General features: G+C 38.9%; 1 protein-coding gene across 1 annotated transcript; it reads right to left on the bottom strand.

Annotated features, from left to right (window-relative positions):
• Positions 1–3469: 3469 nt before the first annotated feature.
• Positions 3470–20793, bottom strand: CEP97 (centrosomal protein 97). Its single transcript, XM_014885684.2, has 11 exons — positions 20685–20793; positions 18375–18517; positions 17274–17432; positions 16775–16876; positions 16195–16308; positions 15142–15308; positions 13807–13971; positions 11932–12062; positions 10657–11428; positions 9568–9643; positions 3470–8828 (listed from the first exon to the last, which is right to left on the bottom strand). Exons 1-11 carry the CDS (start codon positions 20734–20736, stop codon positions 8115–8117), a joined length of 2595 nt encoding a protein of 864 aa, XP_014741170.1. The 5' UTR covers positions 20737–20793; the 3' UTR covers positions 3470–8114.
• Positions 20794–20936: the final 143 nt, after the last annotated feature.

Genomic DNA, 20936 nt, shown 5'->3' with positions numbered 1-20936 from the left:
TTTTTCCCCTTCCACAGTCATCTGGGTCTTGTCATTCTGCAGTCCTTAGAACAGCAAGTTTCACTGTTATCTTGCACACAAGTTCTGCATGTCCTCTGGTTTCAGGCATAGCAACAATTAAAGTCTATTCAACCGTTGGAAAAAGTCTTTTGTTGACCTGGTGCTATCCAGATGGTTTTCGCATCATCCAATGCTTGTAAAGAAATAACTCTTTTGCTAGAGGAATCCTCTTGCAGCTTCCTCAAGCCGTTTGTCCTGGGGTACAATGCAAAAATGTGTATTCTATCACCATCTGTTAAAATGTGGGAGGGGTGGTGATCCTTATCTCTGTGGGAGATATCCTCTGCTGATGTGCCATCTGATAAGATGGGGGGATGATCATCGTTATCTATTCACAACCCATCCCTCCTCCAGAAGATATATTCTGTTAATGGGCCATTAAGTCCTATTGTGTGACTGATAAGATTACATCACCCCATTGGGAGATGCCCCAGCCAGGGGCAGGAGCCAAGCCTTTCCTACCTAGATAAAAAAACTGGGGTTTGGGACCCGAGGGCAGACCTTTCTACTGGATCCCAGAGGAAAGTCGGACCTTTTTTCCACATCATTGCTGGATCTTCGGAGGAAAACTGCACCTTCTACAGGAGCACTGCTTCAACTGAACCACATCTGTCATCCAGGAGGACTGCAGCCACCATTTATACGGACTGCTACCAACACCCTGACTGACAGGGTGTCAGGTTGTATTTCTGACTGTGTTGGTGGTTGTTTCTTTTATATTATTGCATGTATTTTATTTTTTTCTCTTTTCTCCTATTAAATTGTATTACTGACTTGGAGTCTCGCACTGGTTTTACTTTCAAACCAACACACCGTTTTCCACAAGGTTGCAGAGAAGCTTTCCTATAGGCACCATCAGCCTTTCCATGAACCTGCCTCAAGCTGCATTCCCACTTCACGGACAGGCAGGAAGGAACACAGATTTCCAGTTCTTCCAGGTGGCTCTGCTCCCATTTGGTACCAAGCAAAACTCCTCCTGGTCTCCCTTTCTATTTCTCCACCAGACAATGGACATGGCCACAGCCATCTCAGCCATAGGCTGCCCAGAGTAGATCCCACCAGTTTAACACTGACACAGCTACACCAAATGAAGGAAAGCATCAGGCAGCTAGGAATATGAGAAAGCAGGTGAGAGAAAGGTAGCTTACCTGTCCTACTAGTAAAATAACACCTAGTTCATGTGCTTAAAAATTTCAGTATTTGTGAATAAAGCCGAAGAATCAGAGGCCAACAGGAAAGCAAATCTGCTGTAAAACTACTGAGCTTGGGAATGAGCAAGCTGCAACAAGGAGAGGACAAGTGCATGAACTCTATCCTGGAGAGCTCAACAGTACAAGACAGTTGGAGAGCCAGTCTTGAAAACATAGGCTCCAATACCACATGGATTTGCCCTAAGCTTCAGGTTGAAGGGGCTGTAGGAACTACTGATGGAAAGAAGTGAATTCTGACTGTAGAGTTTCTCAGTGTCTCCTGTTTCTCCCCAGGTCCCACAGACTCTAAGACATAAGCAGTAATAGCCTGCTCAGCACACCTTCCACGCACTTCCCACACCAGAAAACATGCTGCAAATGCTCAAGGGACTGGATAACTTCAGCTGCTGTAACAATGGATAGAAAGAGATTTCCCAAAGGCTGCTGCTTGAATGCAGTTCAGCACAATACTAAGCAAACCACACTGATTGCTAGACTGTTGCTCCTCAAAGTGGTACATTGTCTGAGAATTGTTTAGGCTTTTTTAATAGTTTAGTGCTTTCAGTCCAACATGTGAACACTTTAAACACAATGTGCCAGATTTTACATTTTACAGAGCATTCTTTATGATCATGGGCTTCTCAATTTTCACAGTTTAAAGCATCTTAGAAGTCAGAGGCTGCGACTTGTTTGATTTGGGCATCCTGCGCACAATTTTCTGATATTCTTTTCCTTGGTGAATATCATCCTGCACATATCAAAGTGCAGCTATACTGGTTTTGGATGGAATAGAGGTAATTTTCTTCACAGTAGCTATGATAGGTCTGTGTTTGATTTGTGCTGGAAACAGTGTGATAACATAGGGCTGGTTTAGCTACTGCTGAGCAGTGCTTACAGAGCCAAGGGCTTTCCTGCCTCTCACACCACCCCACAAACAAGTGGGCTGGGGTGCACAATAAGTCCTAGCATAGGTAAGGATTTCAGCCCATAAAATTACAACTATTTCCATTTGAACAAAATGGGCCCATCCACTAGCTAGCTCTTTATTTTCCAAATCTAGCCAAAGACTTTAATGTCTGATCTTATTACAAATATGAATAAAAGCCAGAGATAAAAGGGACCTTCAGCCTGAGTTCCTCAAGTGCTATGGTTACTATCCCTAAAAAATACAGCATTTAAACTTAATAGTACAGCTTTAAGGTCTTTACTCTAAAAGAAAGACTGCTCTTCTCTTTTCAGATCTGAAGTGGAGTTACTTTAGCTATACCTATTTTTGACTTTTAAATAGAGTCCTAGAATGAGGTGGAAGGGAGCATAAAGATCATCCAGTTCCAACTCCCTTGCCACAGGCTGGGGCATTCCTGCCCATGACAGGAAACCAGAACAGATTGCTCAATGCCCCATCCAACCTGGCCTTGAACACTCCAGGGATCGGGTATCCAGTTCTCTGGGCAACCTATTCCAGTGACTCATCACCCTCACAGTAAGTATCTTCACAGAAGAACAAGAAGAGTCCCACTTTAAAAAGTATTTTCTTTGATGTAATGAAGTAGAAACACATGGTAAAGAGTTTAAAATGTCCACTAACCTCCATGTGTTACAAGTTGAGTGAAAACAAAGTTAGCTTAGTTTCAGTTTTGTTATTGTTGCTTTTTTTTTTTTTTTTTTAACTTTTCAGAGAACTGTGTTGCAGTAAAAAATTACTTTGGTGTATGCCTGAACTCAACTGTTTCTTCTTGTCAAAGTCTGACAGATATATAATTAGCCTTCATTTGTTTGAGAACAAAGAGCAGGTATCTGACCAAATGAAGAGAGGCAACACCAGACATTGCAATTGTGTTTCTGTTGATAAGCCTTAGGTCTTAATTCTCTCTCTAGAGAACTCTGTACAGAATACTGCCACATCTTTTAATTTAAATACAGCAGGTAATTAAGAACAGGAAAGAAGGCCAGCAATAGAAACAAAGGACTGCAAATCACGAAGACCAATTTCAGAGTCATTGGCAAACTCATTTCATGTGCCCTACCTACTACACTCTTACTGTCCTAGGCACTGGAACAGTGGCCATCAGATGTCTCAGCTGTACCAAGTAAAGAATGCCAATGCTTACCTTGTCATCACTTGCTCTCTATTCCTGACCTTCCCATGTCCAGAAGAGCCCTCCAATTCTAAGATTATGACTATAGCCATAAGAGTCAATATAAGATACACCTTAAAATTTTCAATAAATGTACAAATCATTTATTTAAAATTCAAAACTCAGAGATACAAACAAAATACTTAGGAAACAGTAAATCCAAAATGTAAACAGTTATAGAAAATATATGAACTGTACCAATTTAACCACCCATCATTCCTCACAGAAAACAGCAAGAAATAGAAAGACAAATCCATACTCAATTGGTTTTTTCTCAAATTCTTGTTTAGAGGTAGAATACTCCTGTGAAAGTCTCAAAACTTTAATTCAGTAGAATTATGCTACAAATGAATTTGGCCCATACTTATAAACGTAATGAAGCCAGAAAAAAAGATTCTTACTGAGAACTCTTGCATAATAAATTTGGCACGCCACTTTCCAAGAGATAAAGCACCTTTCCTGATAAATACTGGTTTAGGTTTTTGCAAGAAAGGGATCCTGTGCTTTTTCCATTACTGACAAAGAAAACATTTAAAAATAGACAGAGTTCCAACTTTTTGGTAGGCATATAGAAAGCAAGTGTTTCTCAGTAACTAGAAAGCCAATCTGGGGGGGAAAAAATGCAACTATTAAAAGAAGATATTTAAAAGACTATGAATACTTGATGCATACTTATTTGGGTGGCACAGTCCTCAAGGGGGAAAGTTAATACAACAGGAGACGAAAAAAAATACTTTCTCACTAGCAGAGGAACTGACCGGTTTTTACATTTCCTTGTCATTCAGTCAGTCTCCCCTAACTGCTGCAATTCTATCCTCTCAGGAAAAAGTGTATCTATGTGAGACACACTAGAACATCAAGTGCAGTAAAAATTACACAGGTAATCTCAAAGGAACATATATTCCATTTTTGTTCATGAGATAACCTGCTACAAGTAGAAACAAAAATTGGAATTCTTCAGACAATATCTACAAATTCATAAAAAACCAGGAACAGTTTGCAAGCTCAAATACAAACATTATTCAGAAAAAACCCAACTTTTTATATAGAGACTGGCTGCTAAGTGCATTATTTAAACTGCTGCATGCAAATAGCAGAACCTATGTTTGTTTAGAAAACTTAACTATCAACAGCTGTTAGGCTTCTGCAATTCAGTTTAGCAAGGACTTTGCTGAAGGACATTTGTGGTTTAGAAGCAGCAAAGTAAAATCTGCAGTCTTAATGCCTTCTTGCTTTATGGCATATAGAACCACTTGTCCCAGCCTTCAGAAAGAGAGACAAAAGAGTCATTTCTGCCACAGACTAGCTGAAAATAGACTTTGATGTGCCAGCTATCTCATTTGGGGAAAAACTACTTGTGTGGTGCAGTTTAAATAGTCTGAGCTATATTTATCTGATTTTTCTGAAGCAAATTAAAGAAGCATTTGAACTGTATTCACGGCAGAGCTGGCAACATTATCTGGCAAATAACCAAGCTCTCTCCCACTAACATTGGACGATCAGACCAGGACAAAACACATGAGACAAGCTCTTCTTCTACACAGTACATTCTTCTGCTGAACATGAAGCCTTGCAAAAGGAAAGAATACAATATTAACATAGGAAAGTTTCAGATATATTTTAGGCCTTCCAATTCCTTTATGAAATTTCCATCACTTCCAAAGGAAAATTGTGCATTCCTATCCAGTTTAAAGAATATTACATACCTAGATTAAGGAAACTTATTTAAACAGAGATGAGTAAATGCAAAGCCATATATTAAACTATGATACTTCCACATCATGATTCTTTGAGAGCTCAAAACAGGGCTGAAAGAAGACAATTTTATGTATACATCCAGTTTTATACCTTATTTTTCCACTGTATCCCTCATTATGTCTTTCTCTGTATCTATTTTAATGGTCAGAATGAAAATATTTTCTGTATATACAAACTAATTACATTTAACCCTGTAAAAACTAATCCAAACCTTCACCATTATTTGATTTCTCTATATTTAGGCAACTGATCTTTTACACATGCAAGATACTTTTCAGAATATTAGAAAAAACTTTCTAGTATTCACTATTTCCCAAAAAAAGTAAGATAAAGCTGAGAATTTGTTGGTACATGCTTCACTGTACCAGCATGAAACCATATTTGGATATACAGGTTACACATTAATAAGGACAACAGCTGACCTTGGCATTAGTTAAAGCAAGTTGCCTTCTCTTGATACTTGCAAGTCCTAATAACAAAGGAAATGTCAAGAAACATCTAGGGCTTCCATGAAACATTTACTTGCACCAAATTTTTCCCCTCTGACAACTCCAAAATTAAAGTTGTTTCACCTCTAGGGTGACACTCCAAAACAGCAGAATACATATGCTCCCTCAGCATCTCCAGTAAGTGAAACACTGTTATCCAGGCAGTGGTCTAGCTTGACCCAGGTCTTGCAATAAAGCACTCTGCCATGAAAGAGAATGTACTGTATTACACCTGACCACTGCCTCCAGAGTGCAAGATCCAAAACTGTTTCAAAGACTGAAATAATTCCTCTCTCAATATCCAAATAAAGTGTCTTTGAAGTTTAGAGGTTTTTATATAACATACTGTCATTCAAAGAACAAAGTCTTATGAACTGCAGACCCAAGCATGGCAGATTTAAAGCCAAGGTCAGCACCTCCAGTGGACAAAGGTATGATTTGGTGGACTACACATTGCTTTGCCCAGTTAATCAGATGTTGTAATACATTATGCAGCTGTACCATTTTCAATACCCAAGCACAACTGTGCTCTAAGATCTAACTATGAATATAGTCATGCTACAAATGTGCTGTGACTACATTCAGTTAGGAAGACAGCACATTAAGAACCTACCACCTAAGCTATTCTGGGTTTTCTTTAATGCCCCCATATATGCAAGGCACAGTCAAAGGAGAGCCTGACTGCACGGACAGCTCTTTGGAGAAGTTGTCATCCTAGAATTTTTTTGGGGTGAGAGAAAAAGATATGATGGCTACTCTATACACAGAGGCGAGCTTTATTTTTCCAAGGTGAACTTCACCACTGGGAACATGGCTGGTACAAGTCCAATACACCATTTATATTCTAAATAAAGGATATTTTGAGGCCTGAAAACTGGTCTCATACCAAACTCCCAAGTAGTGGTAAGTTTCAGCTTAGAACCTAAAGCAGACATGCAACCAAAGCTTTCACAAAAACCAAATTATTTTACATGGTAACATGGCCATAAGAGTCATTTTAAAAGAGTGCTAGCTGGTTTTAGTGACACCATAGCACCAGAAGATAACCTGTGGATCCAGAGAATTACAATAAGCATGTGTCTTTATAACCGAGAAGAAAATATTAGCAAACTACTGCAGCAGTGGCCTTCTAGTACACAATGCAGCATCAGCAAATTCAACTGACCCCTGTAAATCACAATATCAACTTTTATTTCACTAGTGTCCATCACAAATCACATGGCAAAACAGATTTCCCTTGCGACTGTTGAAGTATACCAAGATACCTGATCATTTTCCATTAAAACACCCAATATAGCAATGGCTAGGTAAGATAGAAACTCTGCTGCTTTCTCAGTGTTTAAGTGGAAAGCACAGCCTAGGTATCTCAGCATATTTGCTAACAGGGAAGAAATACAACTTTTTATCCACATCTAATTAAAATGTCAAATACTGGACATCTAGGCGAAAAAAAGCAACCAAAAAACCCAACAGAAACATCAGGAAATAGTTTTAAGTCATGGCATTTGCTTTTAGTATTTATACCTGTAGATAGAAGTAGCTGAGATCCAAACTCACTAATTTCTTGAAAGCCATGGAAATCCAAATCCCACAACGACATTAGCATCCTTGTGGAACAAAACATATGCCACTAGGTCTGCTGCTGTAACCCAGCAGGGCAGTCTTGGAAATGATGTTCCCAAATCACACACCCTTCTGAAATTCTTATTTAGTCCAGGCTGCTCCTAGTTCTATTTTGAGTCTTACCTGAGAAGGCAGGGAAATTCAACCCCAGGGCAAACAATGGTCAAGGCCTGTTTGTTTGAAGCTCCCTGAGGTGTCTCTCCTGTAAGTCCTTGTTCCAGTGTGTATGTAAATGATCTAATTCCTCAACAACAGCTTCAAGTTATTTACAAAAAAGTCACTGACTTGGACACTGGTTTTCTGGAATGCATCTTTGATACACTGACCAAGTTACTCTTGTTAAAGTCAAAAGAAGTCTGAAAAACAACTTTTCATTTTTCTCAGTAGGATGTATCCTGCCTATGACAGGATATACTGCCTGTATTGACTCCATTTCTTCCTGTATTGTTTGCTTCTCTTTGCAAAATAAGAACTCAATCTTTCTTTGCAGGAAAAAAAACCTCAAACAAATACTTACTAACACATTCACCAAAGTTAATTTACATCAAACATTACCACCACAACCATCCACCTCCCCCAATCTTCATAAGTAATTTAATGGAGGCCAGTTATTAGAATACCAGTTTTATGTTTGAAAATAAAGTGCATAATGATTGCCACTGAGAACTTTGCTGATTTCAGGTTAGCATAGTTAGCGTCAATCCTCAGCAACATCAATAAAATAGTAATTACAACAAAAATTCATAACATGAGTCAAAATCTGAAACAGCACACATAAAAAAGAAAAGTTTTGTATAAACAGGAAAAAGAAAGAGAAAGTGAAATGGAATTCCTAGTCCTTTGTGGAAATGATCCTATTATACAGCTATCCCAACATGCAGCATCTGAAACGAAGAATCACGGTCTGTTTGCTTCCCTTCCACTATTTCTGAATTCAGTTTGTAGCTTTCTGGTGGTGTCTGACAGATTTCACCTCGGACAACGGAAGATGTATCTTGAGGGAGCTCTACAGAGACAGTGTCAGAGAAAGAATTTTGGCTTTCTGCAGACACAGCAATTTGTAGACAGCTGCCCTCCATTTCCTCATTGCAATCTGTGTCTTCATCAGCCTCTTCCAGCTGCTGAACAGATTTTAAATACTGTTGTATCAGTCCATTGTCCTGCTCATTACTAGAATTCTCTTTACTTTGCCCACACTCCCCAGGGCCATCCTCTACATCGGAAGAACATGCTAAAACACAATTGTCACATTGTTTGATGGTTTCCATTGAAAGGGAGCTCTCAGTTCCTTCTGCTAAGCTCTTTTCAGAGCTACACAGGTCACTGGCATGAGTTTGATCAGCTGCAGAAGAATGAAAGCCAGAATCTGGGAACTGCAACAGAGACTTTTCCTGAAGATCATCCTCACCGGCTGGAACTAACAAAGCAGAACTAAACGCTGGTGGGGTTTCTTGCTCCGCTGTGGATGACTGAATAGTTGGTTTGGATGAGCATGAAGTACTGGCTGAAGGGATCCCAGTACCACCTAAATTCTGCATCACTGAAAGTTGCCATTGTTGAAGGGATTTAACCTGTAAAGTATAGAGAAAAAATCATTATGAAATGCAGCTAAATGAATTTTGATGCCTAGAGCGTTTCTTGCATTCAGCAACCAAGCTCTAGTATAAAATCCAAGACTAAGTGATAAACAAAAGTTTTCCTGTATCTTTAGGGAAATTTTGTTCTTCTCACTGTGAAATCATGGCTTTTAAACCTACATGCCAAACACTGACAGAGCACACAAGCTCTCAATTCAAGTACCTGAAGAAAAATAAAACCAGAAAGAATTTACCTGTTTTTAAGAAGACAGCCTTATGTTTGGAAGAAATAATACACTTTATTAAAAGGTGTATTAATAACTTTCTTGCCTCAAAAACGAATTGCTCACAAGCAATACAGCTTGACATCATCTCATTTGCCATGGGCATTTATCAGTCACATCATTCTTCACAGTTCTGCTTACGTTTATTTAGCTTTTTCTTGCATTTTATCTTCCTTCTCACACCAGGCCACAATTTAGTCTTTAGTAATAAAACCAGCATTCTTGCACTAATGTTCTGAAGGTTATTTTCCTGCACAATATCAGTATAGCAGACAACACAACAATAAAATTCTATTAAACCACTCAAACCATCATTGGAAAAACTGAACCTTATTGACTGTCTCTTCAGGATCTACAGTAAGATATAATGTAAATTCATATATAAGATTCAAATTTGAATTGCAAATTCATATTTAAAGCAGAAAAACAAGAGGACTAAAATTACTTACCTGGTTCCAAAGAAATTTGACAGCTTCTTCCTGTACAAGCCTCTGCATTTTATCTTCCTCTCTTTCTTTTCTTAGTCTGCAGGAACACACAACCAAAATTTATGCAGCTTAAATAAGCAACGTTTGGGTAACAAGAGCAACAAGAATACATAAGAATGCCTACTTCTATAACAGCACTTTTGAAAGACCCAGAGTCTAACATTAAGAAATTACTGCAGTCTGGCTTGCCATAAATACCCAGCTGCTGACTTCAAGTTTCTTTTTCAGTTACATTTAAATTCTTCTTCCTTTTACTGCAGCATTTATTGGCTTGGCAATAATGTGTCTTTTTGTAAACAGAACCTGAACTCTTTATTTTTTCCTGCACAACTATCACCTCCCCCACACCAAATAGTATTTCTTCATTTCAAATTATGCTGTCCCCACTGAGACATGGATGGAGCACGATATGTAAGCATTGGGAGTTTCTAGAGGTTCACTGAGCACTCAACTTGATTCTCAGAACTTTTATCACCTGTGATAGTGAAGAAAAAGAACCTGTAAAACTGTCAGGTCCAGGCTGATACAGAAAGATATTAAGTAAATCCAAAATTTTTGTCTTACAAATTGAGCAACTTTGACCATGATCTTCTCCAAACATGGATTCACAGGATCAAAAATTAAAACAGAACCAAACACAGAGTCACATTTTAAAATTGTATCATACAGGGTAGAAGAATCTCCTTTTCACCAGCAACAGAAGAATGACTCTCAATATGGACACGATTTCTAGATTCTGTAATTGTGAGGAGACAAGTAAAAAAAATCCTACTCAGAAATTTCTATTTTGAAATATGCAAGTCCTGCTAACAGAAGAATAGAAAAATGTGTTCTAACCCAATCCACTTACAGAAGGCACTTTGAGAGTATGAATAGCTGTGTGTAAAACTGTGCTTGCCTTATAGGAAGTGATCCTGTAATGTAATCAGCTTTATGTTTCTGATGCTAGGTTCTACTGTGAGTAGTTATACCAAGGCCCATCTATATCTCTTCTGAAATGATGGTTATATTCATACAGACTTGAAAATACACAGCATGACCCCAACTTACTTTTCTACTTCAGCTGTTAAGTAAATGATGTGCTCCTGCATTCTGTTTAGTCGAATTTCATTCCGCACTTCCTTGGCTTGAGGATGGTGGTTCCTTGTGTAAAATCCTCTCCAGGAAGCTTGAAGCTTGGTAGCTGCTTCAGTCATCCTTTGCAGTTCAGCTGCACCTTGATCAGATGGTGCTGCCTCTTGCACAGCCAGTGAACCGGACCTTTCTTCTGTCATCTGGTCAGGACAAAGAGATTTCATTCCTGATTCAGAACATAACGAGGTGCTGGGATGACTGTGCGAAACTTGGCCTTCAGAGGCCCCTAAAGAGCTGCCAGTCTTTGCAGCCAGGCCAGCTATTACTGGATCAGAAGCGGGCACCTGCAGGACCTCCTTGATATTCTCTCGTGTTTCCACACTTCCTGCTGCTCTATTAGGGTGTTCTCCTGTAACAGACAAAGCTTCTTGCTTGTTAGTTGTTACCCTACTATTAACATCTCTCACACGTTCAATCACTGTATTCTTATCATTTTCTAGGCCCAAACTGATTCCATGTAGCTTCAGGTCTGAAGCAGGAGACACTGGAGACAATCTTGAAGCAACTGGCATGAAAGTAGACTCTGAGGATAAAAGGCTGCTGTTTAGTTTGTCTTCATCTGTCTGTACATCTTCAAGGTGTAGCTCCTTGGTAAAGCTTCGTTCATGAAGAAAAGTGCTCTTTACTGCATAGGAACGATCATTGTTTGCACTTGGTCCAACCCAAGAATTCCTCTGGATGACAGGTTCTAGATAGGCAAAAAGCCACATTATAGTGTTAGAGTATTTCAATAATAGTAATAGTTTGTTTAATTCATGGGGATTCCCAATTTGGTTTTGGCAGTTAGCACCTGGGTGGGTAAGATGATCTAATGTGTTAGTAATGATGATCATTATTTCAGTATATTTCCACATATATTACCACATAACATCCAAACTTGGCAAATACTGGGTACAGGAAATTGCAACAACTGCACTTCCTTGGAGAATAAACTTGTATAAAATTGAAAAGTCAAAGTAGTAACTCTTTAGTTTGTTGGATTGGGTTTTTCACCTAACCTGTCTGCTAGCATTTCAAGACACAAATAAGCATGGACTGGATTTTTTTTAAAAACAAAATATAACTTCAGTTGAAAAAATCAAAGATCAATAAAACAATAACAGAGCCTTGTTCTGAAATTTCTTCCACAACGTTACCTATGTTCAAAAGAAAAATACTAGATTAGATCACAGTTGTAGATAACCTACTTACCCTTTTCAAGAGCTATCTGTGATGGCTGGGCCAGGCCACTGTGCTCATGAGCAACTGGCACTGTTTTGCTGGGAGCAGATGTAGGCAGTTCCTCATTTTGGTTTTCATGCATCAACTGCCTCTGGTGGAGCCTAAGCACAGAGTGCCAACAAGAGATTTTATGTTTCTTTTAACCTTTTTGTACAGAAAACATCTAAAAGAAACTATGAACTATTTCAAACAAAACAAGTGATCAAAACATTCTAAACAAGAGGCTAGCTATGCAGACTCCTATATGCACAAGACACTAACAGGACTACTCACAAAGCAGGGGATTGCAGTCTTTTCCTGCTCCCCTTCCTCCTGCCCCTCTTTCTTCATTACTTGTAATGAGAAAGAAAAAAAGAGAAAAAGCCCAATATGCAATTCTGACTATAGACTGAAAACCATGAGGTATTTCTGCACACAAAGAAGCCATGCAGATATTTTCAGTGTCTAATGTGGAATACATTATGTGTGTAGGTACGGAGGGGTTTGAGGAATGGTGGGGAGTATCTTTTACATTTCAAAGTGAGTGAATCAAGGAATAGGTCCTCCTTTCACTAACAGCCCTAATTCCTAGCACAAATCAACAAATATTGGCACAAAAAAAAAATCCATTATAAACTCAGAGAACACAGGTTGTTTCAGCCTAGCTAAATTAGAAACTCAGGAGGCAGAGGACAAAGTCCAACTGTCATATAAATCATATATGTATGTATATATCATATATAAGTACATATCATATATGCATATATACAGGCGAGGATCCGGGGAGATTGCTTTTTCTACTACGATTTTTTTTGCTTGGTTGTTGAGGTTTTTTTTTACTTTTGAAAGAGTTCTATTTAGCAGAACATCTTCCTGCATTTTCCCCAGAAACATGCAAATGCCAGAGCACTTAGCTAGAGATTCCAAAGTCAAGATGCCTTGACAGCAACTTCTCCTCAGAAACAGCTACAACATTTCTATAATTTCCTCCTGGAGACTAATCTACACTTGCAAAATGGGCAGTAACTCCTTCCACATACTCCCAAGTTTACAGTCCTTTTGATGAGAAACCTTTCTGCTAACCACAACACTTTTGTTGCTCAACCTTTTAACAACACTATGCCACTTAGGTAGCCTGCTCTTGGGAGCTGAATTTTCTGTTCTTTCTGCAAGAAAAAGTTTGTCACTAGGTCGTGGGGAATAGAACAACCTGTATCGCTTTGTTTTCTGGCTTCTAACCAGAATTAATTCACCTTTACATGGACGAAAAATGCACCATGATAACTCTACTCATCTATTTGCACAGACCTTAGCAAAACAGCTACTGCTGGCCAGCAGGCTAGAACCAGCAGGCTCTCCAACGGCCTCTGCTGACAGATCTCAGATACTGGGAACAGTATCCCTCATAGGACAACGTTAACTTTAAAACCAAGAAAGAACATTCTAGCAATAAAAAAGTGGCTAATACACCAGTGTACCACAATAGTCCTTATTTGAAATTAGATCAAAAGCTAAGCTCCTTTTAGAAGTTATCATTTTTTTTTGTGTGGCAAAAAAAAATCCCAGTACATAGCTTATTTTAATTACAGTTCTAACACAAATTACCTTCAGTGTCCTATAAAGCACAGACTGAAAAATATAAAGAATTTTCCACAAGATGGCCCAGAAAGCAGGAAAACACTCCTGCTGCTGCTGTATTGCATCTCATTCTCATCTAGGACACATCCTGTAGTTCCATGACACTTCAGATCTCCAGCCCTCACTGTCATTTTGAAATACTTAAAATGAAGTCTTATGACATCTAACACATCAGCTATATAATTATGTTCTCAATTACACTATCTAGGAAAGAAACTAAGTTCTCACCTTTGCTTACTCAGTATTTTTTCCAGTTTGGCATCCTCTTCAGTCTGGAGTCCACAAGCAGATACGAGAGGACAAACAGTAGCCAAGTACTGAACTAGCTGAACATGCTGCCCAGGTCGATAGGACCTTCCTTTACCTTGACTGTAGAGCCATTCTGCTTTCAAACTGTTAAGAAGGAGGAAAATGGTTTAATAAATGCCACCTTTAATAAATGGCATAGCAACAGTAACTCTGTTTTCACTACTGTTCTTCTAGTGGGTACGCAAGACCTAATCTACAAATCTAAGTAAAACTTGGAACATGTGCAATGCCCAGGGGAACTGGCAATGTCATTACCAGAACAATGAATAATGTATTCATTCACTTAAGCATCGAAGAAACAATTAAACAAACAAAAAAAACCCACAAAACCACACTTGTCCAAAACTGTGCAGTCTCTGCTTTGTGTGTAGTCTTTAAGCACTGAAAACACACTTGTCTCAATGAACTTATCAGCAAAGCTTTCACACAAACACAGAAGTTCACAAAAACATGCAAAACAGACAGAGCAAATATTGCTAAAAAGTATTCACCAAGTCTGTTTTTCAAATTAATTTCTGCCTGAGAATATTTAATATAATACATCCATATGTAATAATACAGTTAATACAAAATATCCCATTAATCATTAAAAAAAGTCTAGAATTCTAAGAGGCAACTTTCCTGAAAAGTTATAGCATGTTATGGTGAAACAGAAATAGAATTTGTTTACCTTTGACTAAAAAAGGAGCAGCTTTTTATTTTAGTAACAGGGGAAAAAGGACATTAATGCCCTAGAATATGTTAATGTCCTGCTTATACTGGATAATACTTGTGCTTGGACTGTTTTGATGTCAAGAACTTTGTCATGCAGATATCATAGTGATATAATGAGCACAGTGATACAGTAACAAGTGATTTGAGCAAAATAATATTTAACTATTTGATAACAAAAAAAAGCCAAATCTAGAAATGCACATGCAAACATGCTCTTTATATAAGGACACATTTGAGCTTCCCCCAAGACAAGAGCTTTAACTCCTGCTGATTGTCACATTCTGCAAAGTCAAAGAGGCTGTAAAGAAAAAGTACCAGACCACTGATGAATTGCTAACACAGTTTTGCTTTGTAGAAGTGCTTCTGTAATTTGAGCAACAAAACAAAAGCTTAACTTCATACTTCTATCTAACGAAACTAAATAATAATTCCAGTGTAACAGATGAAAAATTTAGCTAAAGGAATTTTAGCTTAACCAAAAATTTAAGAATTTAAGCTTAGCCATGTAATAATTTTAGAGATTTAATACTATTATCTCACCTTTCCTTCTGAGAAATCATATATCCATCAAGAACTTTGAGGTTCAGACACCAGCTGACAATATAAGGTCTGTAGTCAACGCCAGGGACAGAAGGTGTGGCCATCACACAAGGATTGTTCATAATTGACAGCTGTTCCAACTGGTGAAAAGGGGCCAGGAAATAAACCTCGAGAAAACAAGATATATTTGTTAATTTAGCAAAACATTCCACATTTCTTCTAGCTACAGCTGGGCAGCTCATGCCAAACAACAGAATGACAAATAAAAATCACATTCAATTTTTGAACAAGGAGGACTACAAAGGATCTTCTATCAACTAGTGCCATTTCCCATCAATTCTTCTGTAAGTGCAATTAGTCCTTGGAAAATATTACCTTCTCTTAAAATTTGGGAATGGGGCTTTATGTATAGAAAGGTGTAGTACTTCTATGATTCCTGTTTACTACAACAGTTGTTGCAGTTTGAAAACAAACAAAGGAAAAGAAAAAAAAAGGCAAGTCAAAAAGCTGGAGAAACCCTGTCCCGTTTTGAAGAGAAATTATTACCTAAAAATTTTTCTTCTGACATGAAATCCCAACCAAGAGTTTTGGCTGCTACTTATAACAAGCCAAACAAACAAAATTTAAAAAGACAAAAGTCACAGGCAGATTATTTCTCCTACACAGTGTTTGAAAAGTAGGTCAGTGGCAACAAGTGCAATTCAAACCTCTGTTCTAATCACAGCAGCTGCAGAACCTCTCTGCAGCAGTTAATCAGCTCAGGTTTCAACTTTCAGACAACCACAAAAGGTTAGGCCTAAAAGTAACATCCTTTAATAATATAAAAATCTAACAGAAAAAAAGCCGATTTCTTTCCAGACTAAATTTTAAAAGATATCACCTAGCTTGTGCAGCTAATGCAAACATGATTATTACATATAAACAATTAAACTACTAAAAGTTGAGTTATTTCAAAGAAGAAAGCCTATTTTCAGTTACAACCTCAAAAAAAATTGTTCAACTTCCTTCTTTCAGTCTACCTGAAGACAAGGTGATCTGTCTTCTATATCTTACCTCATTTAAGTCTCTGATTTCATTTTCTGCCAAAGACAAAACATTCAAACTCTGAGGTAGGCAAACAGGGGCAGTGCGAAGTGAAGTTATAATATTTCCATGTAGCAACAGAGTCTATAAAATAAAAATACAGTGATGAAATAAATGTTTGATCAAAACCCACAGATTTCTTTTTCAGGCATCACCTGAGAAAAATGCATGCAAAAAAACTATAAGTAAGGCTTTCTGGTCACAGCTATCAAAAAATGCATTTGGAAACATTTTTCTCTACAGTCTGCATGCTGGAAGAGTTAACAGCATGTTTTGTTCTGATTCGTGATAGGAGATAATAGAACAAAGAGCTATGAAGAAGATATCATCATCATATCTTTAGCAAAATCATTAGAGTGGCTATGGAAAAATCACTGCCTTGACTCCTGCAACTTGAAAACAAGGAAGAGAATATTTACATGCTTCCTTCTAGAAATTACGGTTAATGAATTAAAATGCTTTAAGAGCTAGTGTTCTAAAGACAGCAATTTTCAAAACAAATTTCTTTGTGTATATAATGCAATAAAAACAGAGATAGAATAACATCTACCTTCAGTGAGGTAAGCTTGGAGAGATCGCCTAATTGAGCTATGTTATTGTCTGACAGATCAAGATGCTGAAGAGACAGACAGGAATTGATTTGTTCAATGACCTACAAAAATAAAGAAATCAGTTACTCACATTAACTCTCTTTTAGCTACTAAATAAAACCAGATATCAATAACCATAGATATTTTGACAGATTAAAAAAAAAAACACTAAGTGACACAAAATAAAATTAATGTTTAATAAAGTTGTATTTTAAAGATAATACTTATTTTTCCTATTTTGGAGACTACTTCCTTGATTTCATTTCATTTTGATATCAAATCTTTTATTTTTCCCCAGACAACTCTACTACAAAAGCTGCCCTCTTCTATTTCACAAGCCAGTAGACGTAAAACATGAACATTGTTGCTCCAATTAAAACATATTCAGATTTCTTTGCAGCATTTTCCAAATTTCTATAACACAAGATTCTGGTAAATGCAACAGACTAAATACTTTACCTTAAGGTTATTTCCTGCCAAATTCAGCCATTCCAGGTGCACCAAATCCTTCAGCCCCTCCACGTATCCAATACTATTATGAGGCAAGTTGAGCACTCGGAGCTTGGTCAGTTTTGCTACACCCATCATTCGCACCAAACGGTTGTTGGCTACAGAGAGCTGCAGACAGACACACGAAAGCAACAATTACAACTATGCATACAGAATAAGATTTTCCTTCTATTAGTTAAAAATTTACTCCAACAGATACTTGTTCAATCTATGTATTTCATTTTCAAGTAAACAACACAGATAAAAAAAACTACAAGAGCCAGGAAATAAATGACTGATCAAAGAACATCAGTCCTCCCATCTCACTCCACAAACTTAAGAGGAAATTCTCCTAGCAGCAGCCAAACAAAGGAAAAAGAATGAGGAATTGTGTCATATGAAAATAAAGTTTAAATATCAGAATTGCCAATTCATTGTGCAAATTTTTGCCCCATTCCTAGTTTAAAATTGCACTTGCTGTCAATATGGCAGACAAAATATATTTCACACAATTCTCAAACAGATCCTGTGTTAACAGGACTGTAAACCAAAAACTTTTCAAAAGGTAAATCCTGACTAGACATATGCTTCAGTTACATGATCACCAAGCTGGCAATGGGGTGAAGGTTTGTTGTAGCAACAAACCCCACCTCTGCCAACTCAACGTAGCTTGTCTGTAGAAGTTATCAGGCAGCTTCTAGTCTATCCAGAACAACTTTCAGTGATAATACAAAGTTATTTTTAAGGTTACAAAGCTCATGTACTCAAAAGCTAAGAAGTACCAAAATTTGAGTTATCAGTGACTTTTCCAAATGTTCTTATGTCTCTCCCCATTAGGATTTATTTAGCTCATTTTTAGCTACTCAGGTAATTCACAAAACAGCCTCCTCCACTATCAGCTGCAGACCTCCACTGAAAACAAAGCTTTCTACTTTAGTCAGCCATCATTTATCTTCCTGTGAAGACAGTAACTACGAGCTTACTTCAATTACTTAGTACGGCCTGAAGGCAGAAGGTGCTAACATCATAGCACTATTATTTGATAACAATTTCAAATCAAGTAACACTGACCTGCATCAGATTCCTGCATTTCTCCAAGTGTTCCAATTTAATTAACTGATTTTTGTCCAGAATCAGAGTCTGGGTATCAGAATCACAGGGCAAGGCTGGACCCAGTTTTTGCAATCCTTGACTGGAACAGTTGACTACAACACCTGAGAATAAAAAGGAGAAAAAACAACAAAAAGAAAAGCACCACGAAGTTTATATACGAGAACATGTACTGGAAAAGCAATGCAAGATAAAAATATATTTTTTTAATAGATGCAGATAATTTGGAAAAATGGATTAACTTTGTTTTCCATGTAAAACTAAAGCAAATGACTTCAGCTCTAACACTTTAAGAGCAACTGATCCAGTTACTGAAAGATACACATACCAGACACTGTCTCAATTAAGAACTCTGGCAGGATTCTGGGAAAGTCACAACATATCCTTTGAAGTGAGATGCAGAAGAATTCTGGTAGCTAAATTTAAGAGTGTGATCCTCAAAACCCTAAATTTCAAAAGAACTTAAACTTTAAAATTATTCAGAGAATTTAAGTTTTGAGCAGCTTGACAACTATGTGTAAGCATTCTATCTAAACTAAGAAGCCATTCATGCAGCCATACCACAGTACTGGGGGCACTGCGAGGAAGAAACTCTATATGGGCTAGAATACTATCTACTTAATGCAACACGCAATTCAAATGTTCCATGCAGAAAGGTTTACTACATAACATTAAATGGCAAACATTTGCCATCCACAAGGAGCCTGGATCACTGGGTATCCAAAGTGACGCCTGATAATCACAATAATTTTCATACATTAAGCTTCTGCTGTGTATTTGATGTACAAACATCATGGCAGAGCTTCTTGTTCTCTTAATATCTGTTCAATAAACAATGCTTCCTTTTTCAGCAACATATCCCAGTGTTCTCACCCTAATATGCTGCACATATTAATATTACAGTTTACAGGTTTTTAGGATTTAGCTATGCTATGGATGGAGACAAATATTTTTTTTGTGTACTGTTTTGTCAGCTAGAGAACATGCATTTCTAAAAAAGATGTCTGATGATATTTATTATATTTCCATTGTTTTTTTCAAATCCACAGTTGCCCCAAGAGCTTTGGAGAACAGCAAGGCAGAGCCAGCAACCATCACAATCCCATCTTTGCACATTCAGGGAGAAAGTATTACTTGTTTCTCCCTTAAGTAGTCACTTCTACAACCACTTGGTCATTTCAATTGAACAGAGAAACTTTGCATCTGCTCATTCATCGAAGGGCTTGTTACAAAAATTCACAACTGGCCCCTCCATCCTAGGAGAGATGCAAGGACCCACAGTACTGAATTGCAAGAGTAATCCTTTTATTCACGCACATGAGGTGTCCCATTCAAACTGGGGCAGTCGGAATGTGACTTTACACATGGTTCTCATAGATTTCCAGCATTCAAGCATAACGTGATCCAATTGCTACTTAATACACACAACCATTTGCAAAGAACCTGCATTTCTACAGCGACATCATCCACCTGCTTCTCTATTGAACTAGACATCCCTGCAGTCAGACTTGCTATAATCACTTCTCCATGATGTTAGACAAAGGAAGGTTTTAACAGAGGTGTTAAACGAGTTAGGGTGCTGGCATTATCTCCCATGTCTGGGGGTATCCTTTAAGAGCACCTTCAAAATTCAGAGAAGCATAGGGCCCTCTTTCAATGTCGTCTGTCCTTCTCCTCGCAACAAGCTTTGGTTTGCTTGTTTAAGCATAGCAGTTGAATATATTGCATTAGTTATATATACACATATAACTCTATGAAATTAATACGATTCAATTCTGTAAAGATTCATTGATATAATACCTGGGAGACGAGATTTTCCTAATAGGGTTTTAGGACTCAGGAAAACATTTCAGAATTGCTTATTTGTCGTTTGGCAGGAAGCAAGGAACTACGGCGCTGTCGCCTCTCCCCTATGGAAAACGGGCCCTATATCGTTAAAATACAGGCCCGAAAAGGTTCTATAGGGCTGTGGGATCCTGCAGCACGATGGACAGCCGCTCCGTCCTGCCCCGAGCCAGAGGCGCTCCTCAGGGCGGGAAGCGGTGCCCGCGCCGCCCCCCTCGCCCCGAGCTGCCCCGGCCTCTTCCAGCCCCCGCGGAGCCCTCAGGGGCCGGCTGAGAGAGGGAGAACGGAGCGGCCGAGCCGGCCCCTCACCCCGGGAGGAGGGAGTGCCTCCGCAGGGCCGAGCCCCCCGCGCCCCTCCGAGCACCACAGCGCCTTTCGGGACACGCAGCCCCCAACATCACGGCACCTGCCCAGGGCTGCCCTTACCCGCTCCGGCCGCCTCATCCCCCGCCCTGGCCGCAGCGCCGGCTGCCGCCATGCCCCGTGCTTGACAACACCGCCAGGCAACCAAACGCCAGGCGCCGCTGGGCCGGGCCGGGCCGCTCCGCCACGGAAGCGCCGCACCCTTTATGCTGGGTAGAGCGGCAGGTCCCGCGCCCGGGGCTGCGCCGGGGTAGCCTAGGCGGGTGAGCGCTCCGCGAAGACCCCGCTGCGCGGCCGGGGCGGGGCGGGGCGGGG

Source organism: Sturnus vulgaris, chromosome 2 (genome assembly GCF_052056855.1).
Source record: "Sturnus vulgaris isolate bStuVul1 chromosome 2, bStuVul1.hap1, whole genome shotgun sequence".
Lineage (NCBI taxonomy): Eukaryota > Metazoa > Chordata > Aves > Passeriformes > Sturnidae > Sturnus > Sturnus vulgaris.
Note: the sequence above shows the minus strand (reverse complement) of the source record. Positions and strands in the feature narration are given on the sequence as shown.

Bases quoted from the DNA above. Each gene is read 5' to 3' on its own strand.
- CEP97 (XM_014885684.2), bottom strand. From the start codon at position 20,736: ATGGCGGCAGCCGGCGCTGCGGCCAGGGCGGGGGATGAGGCGGCCGGA. The intron at 16,877-17,273 runs GTAAAGTATTTA...TTATTTTTGTAG, and splicing joins TGGCAGGAAATAACCTTAAG to GTCATTGAACAAATCAATTC. The intron at 8,829-9,567 runs GTAAGTAATTTT...TATACTTTACAG, and splicing joins TCAAATTTCTTTGGAACCAG to GTTAAATCCCTTCAACAATG.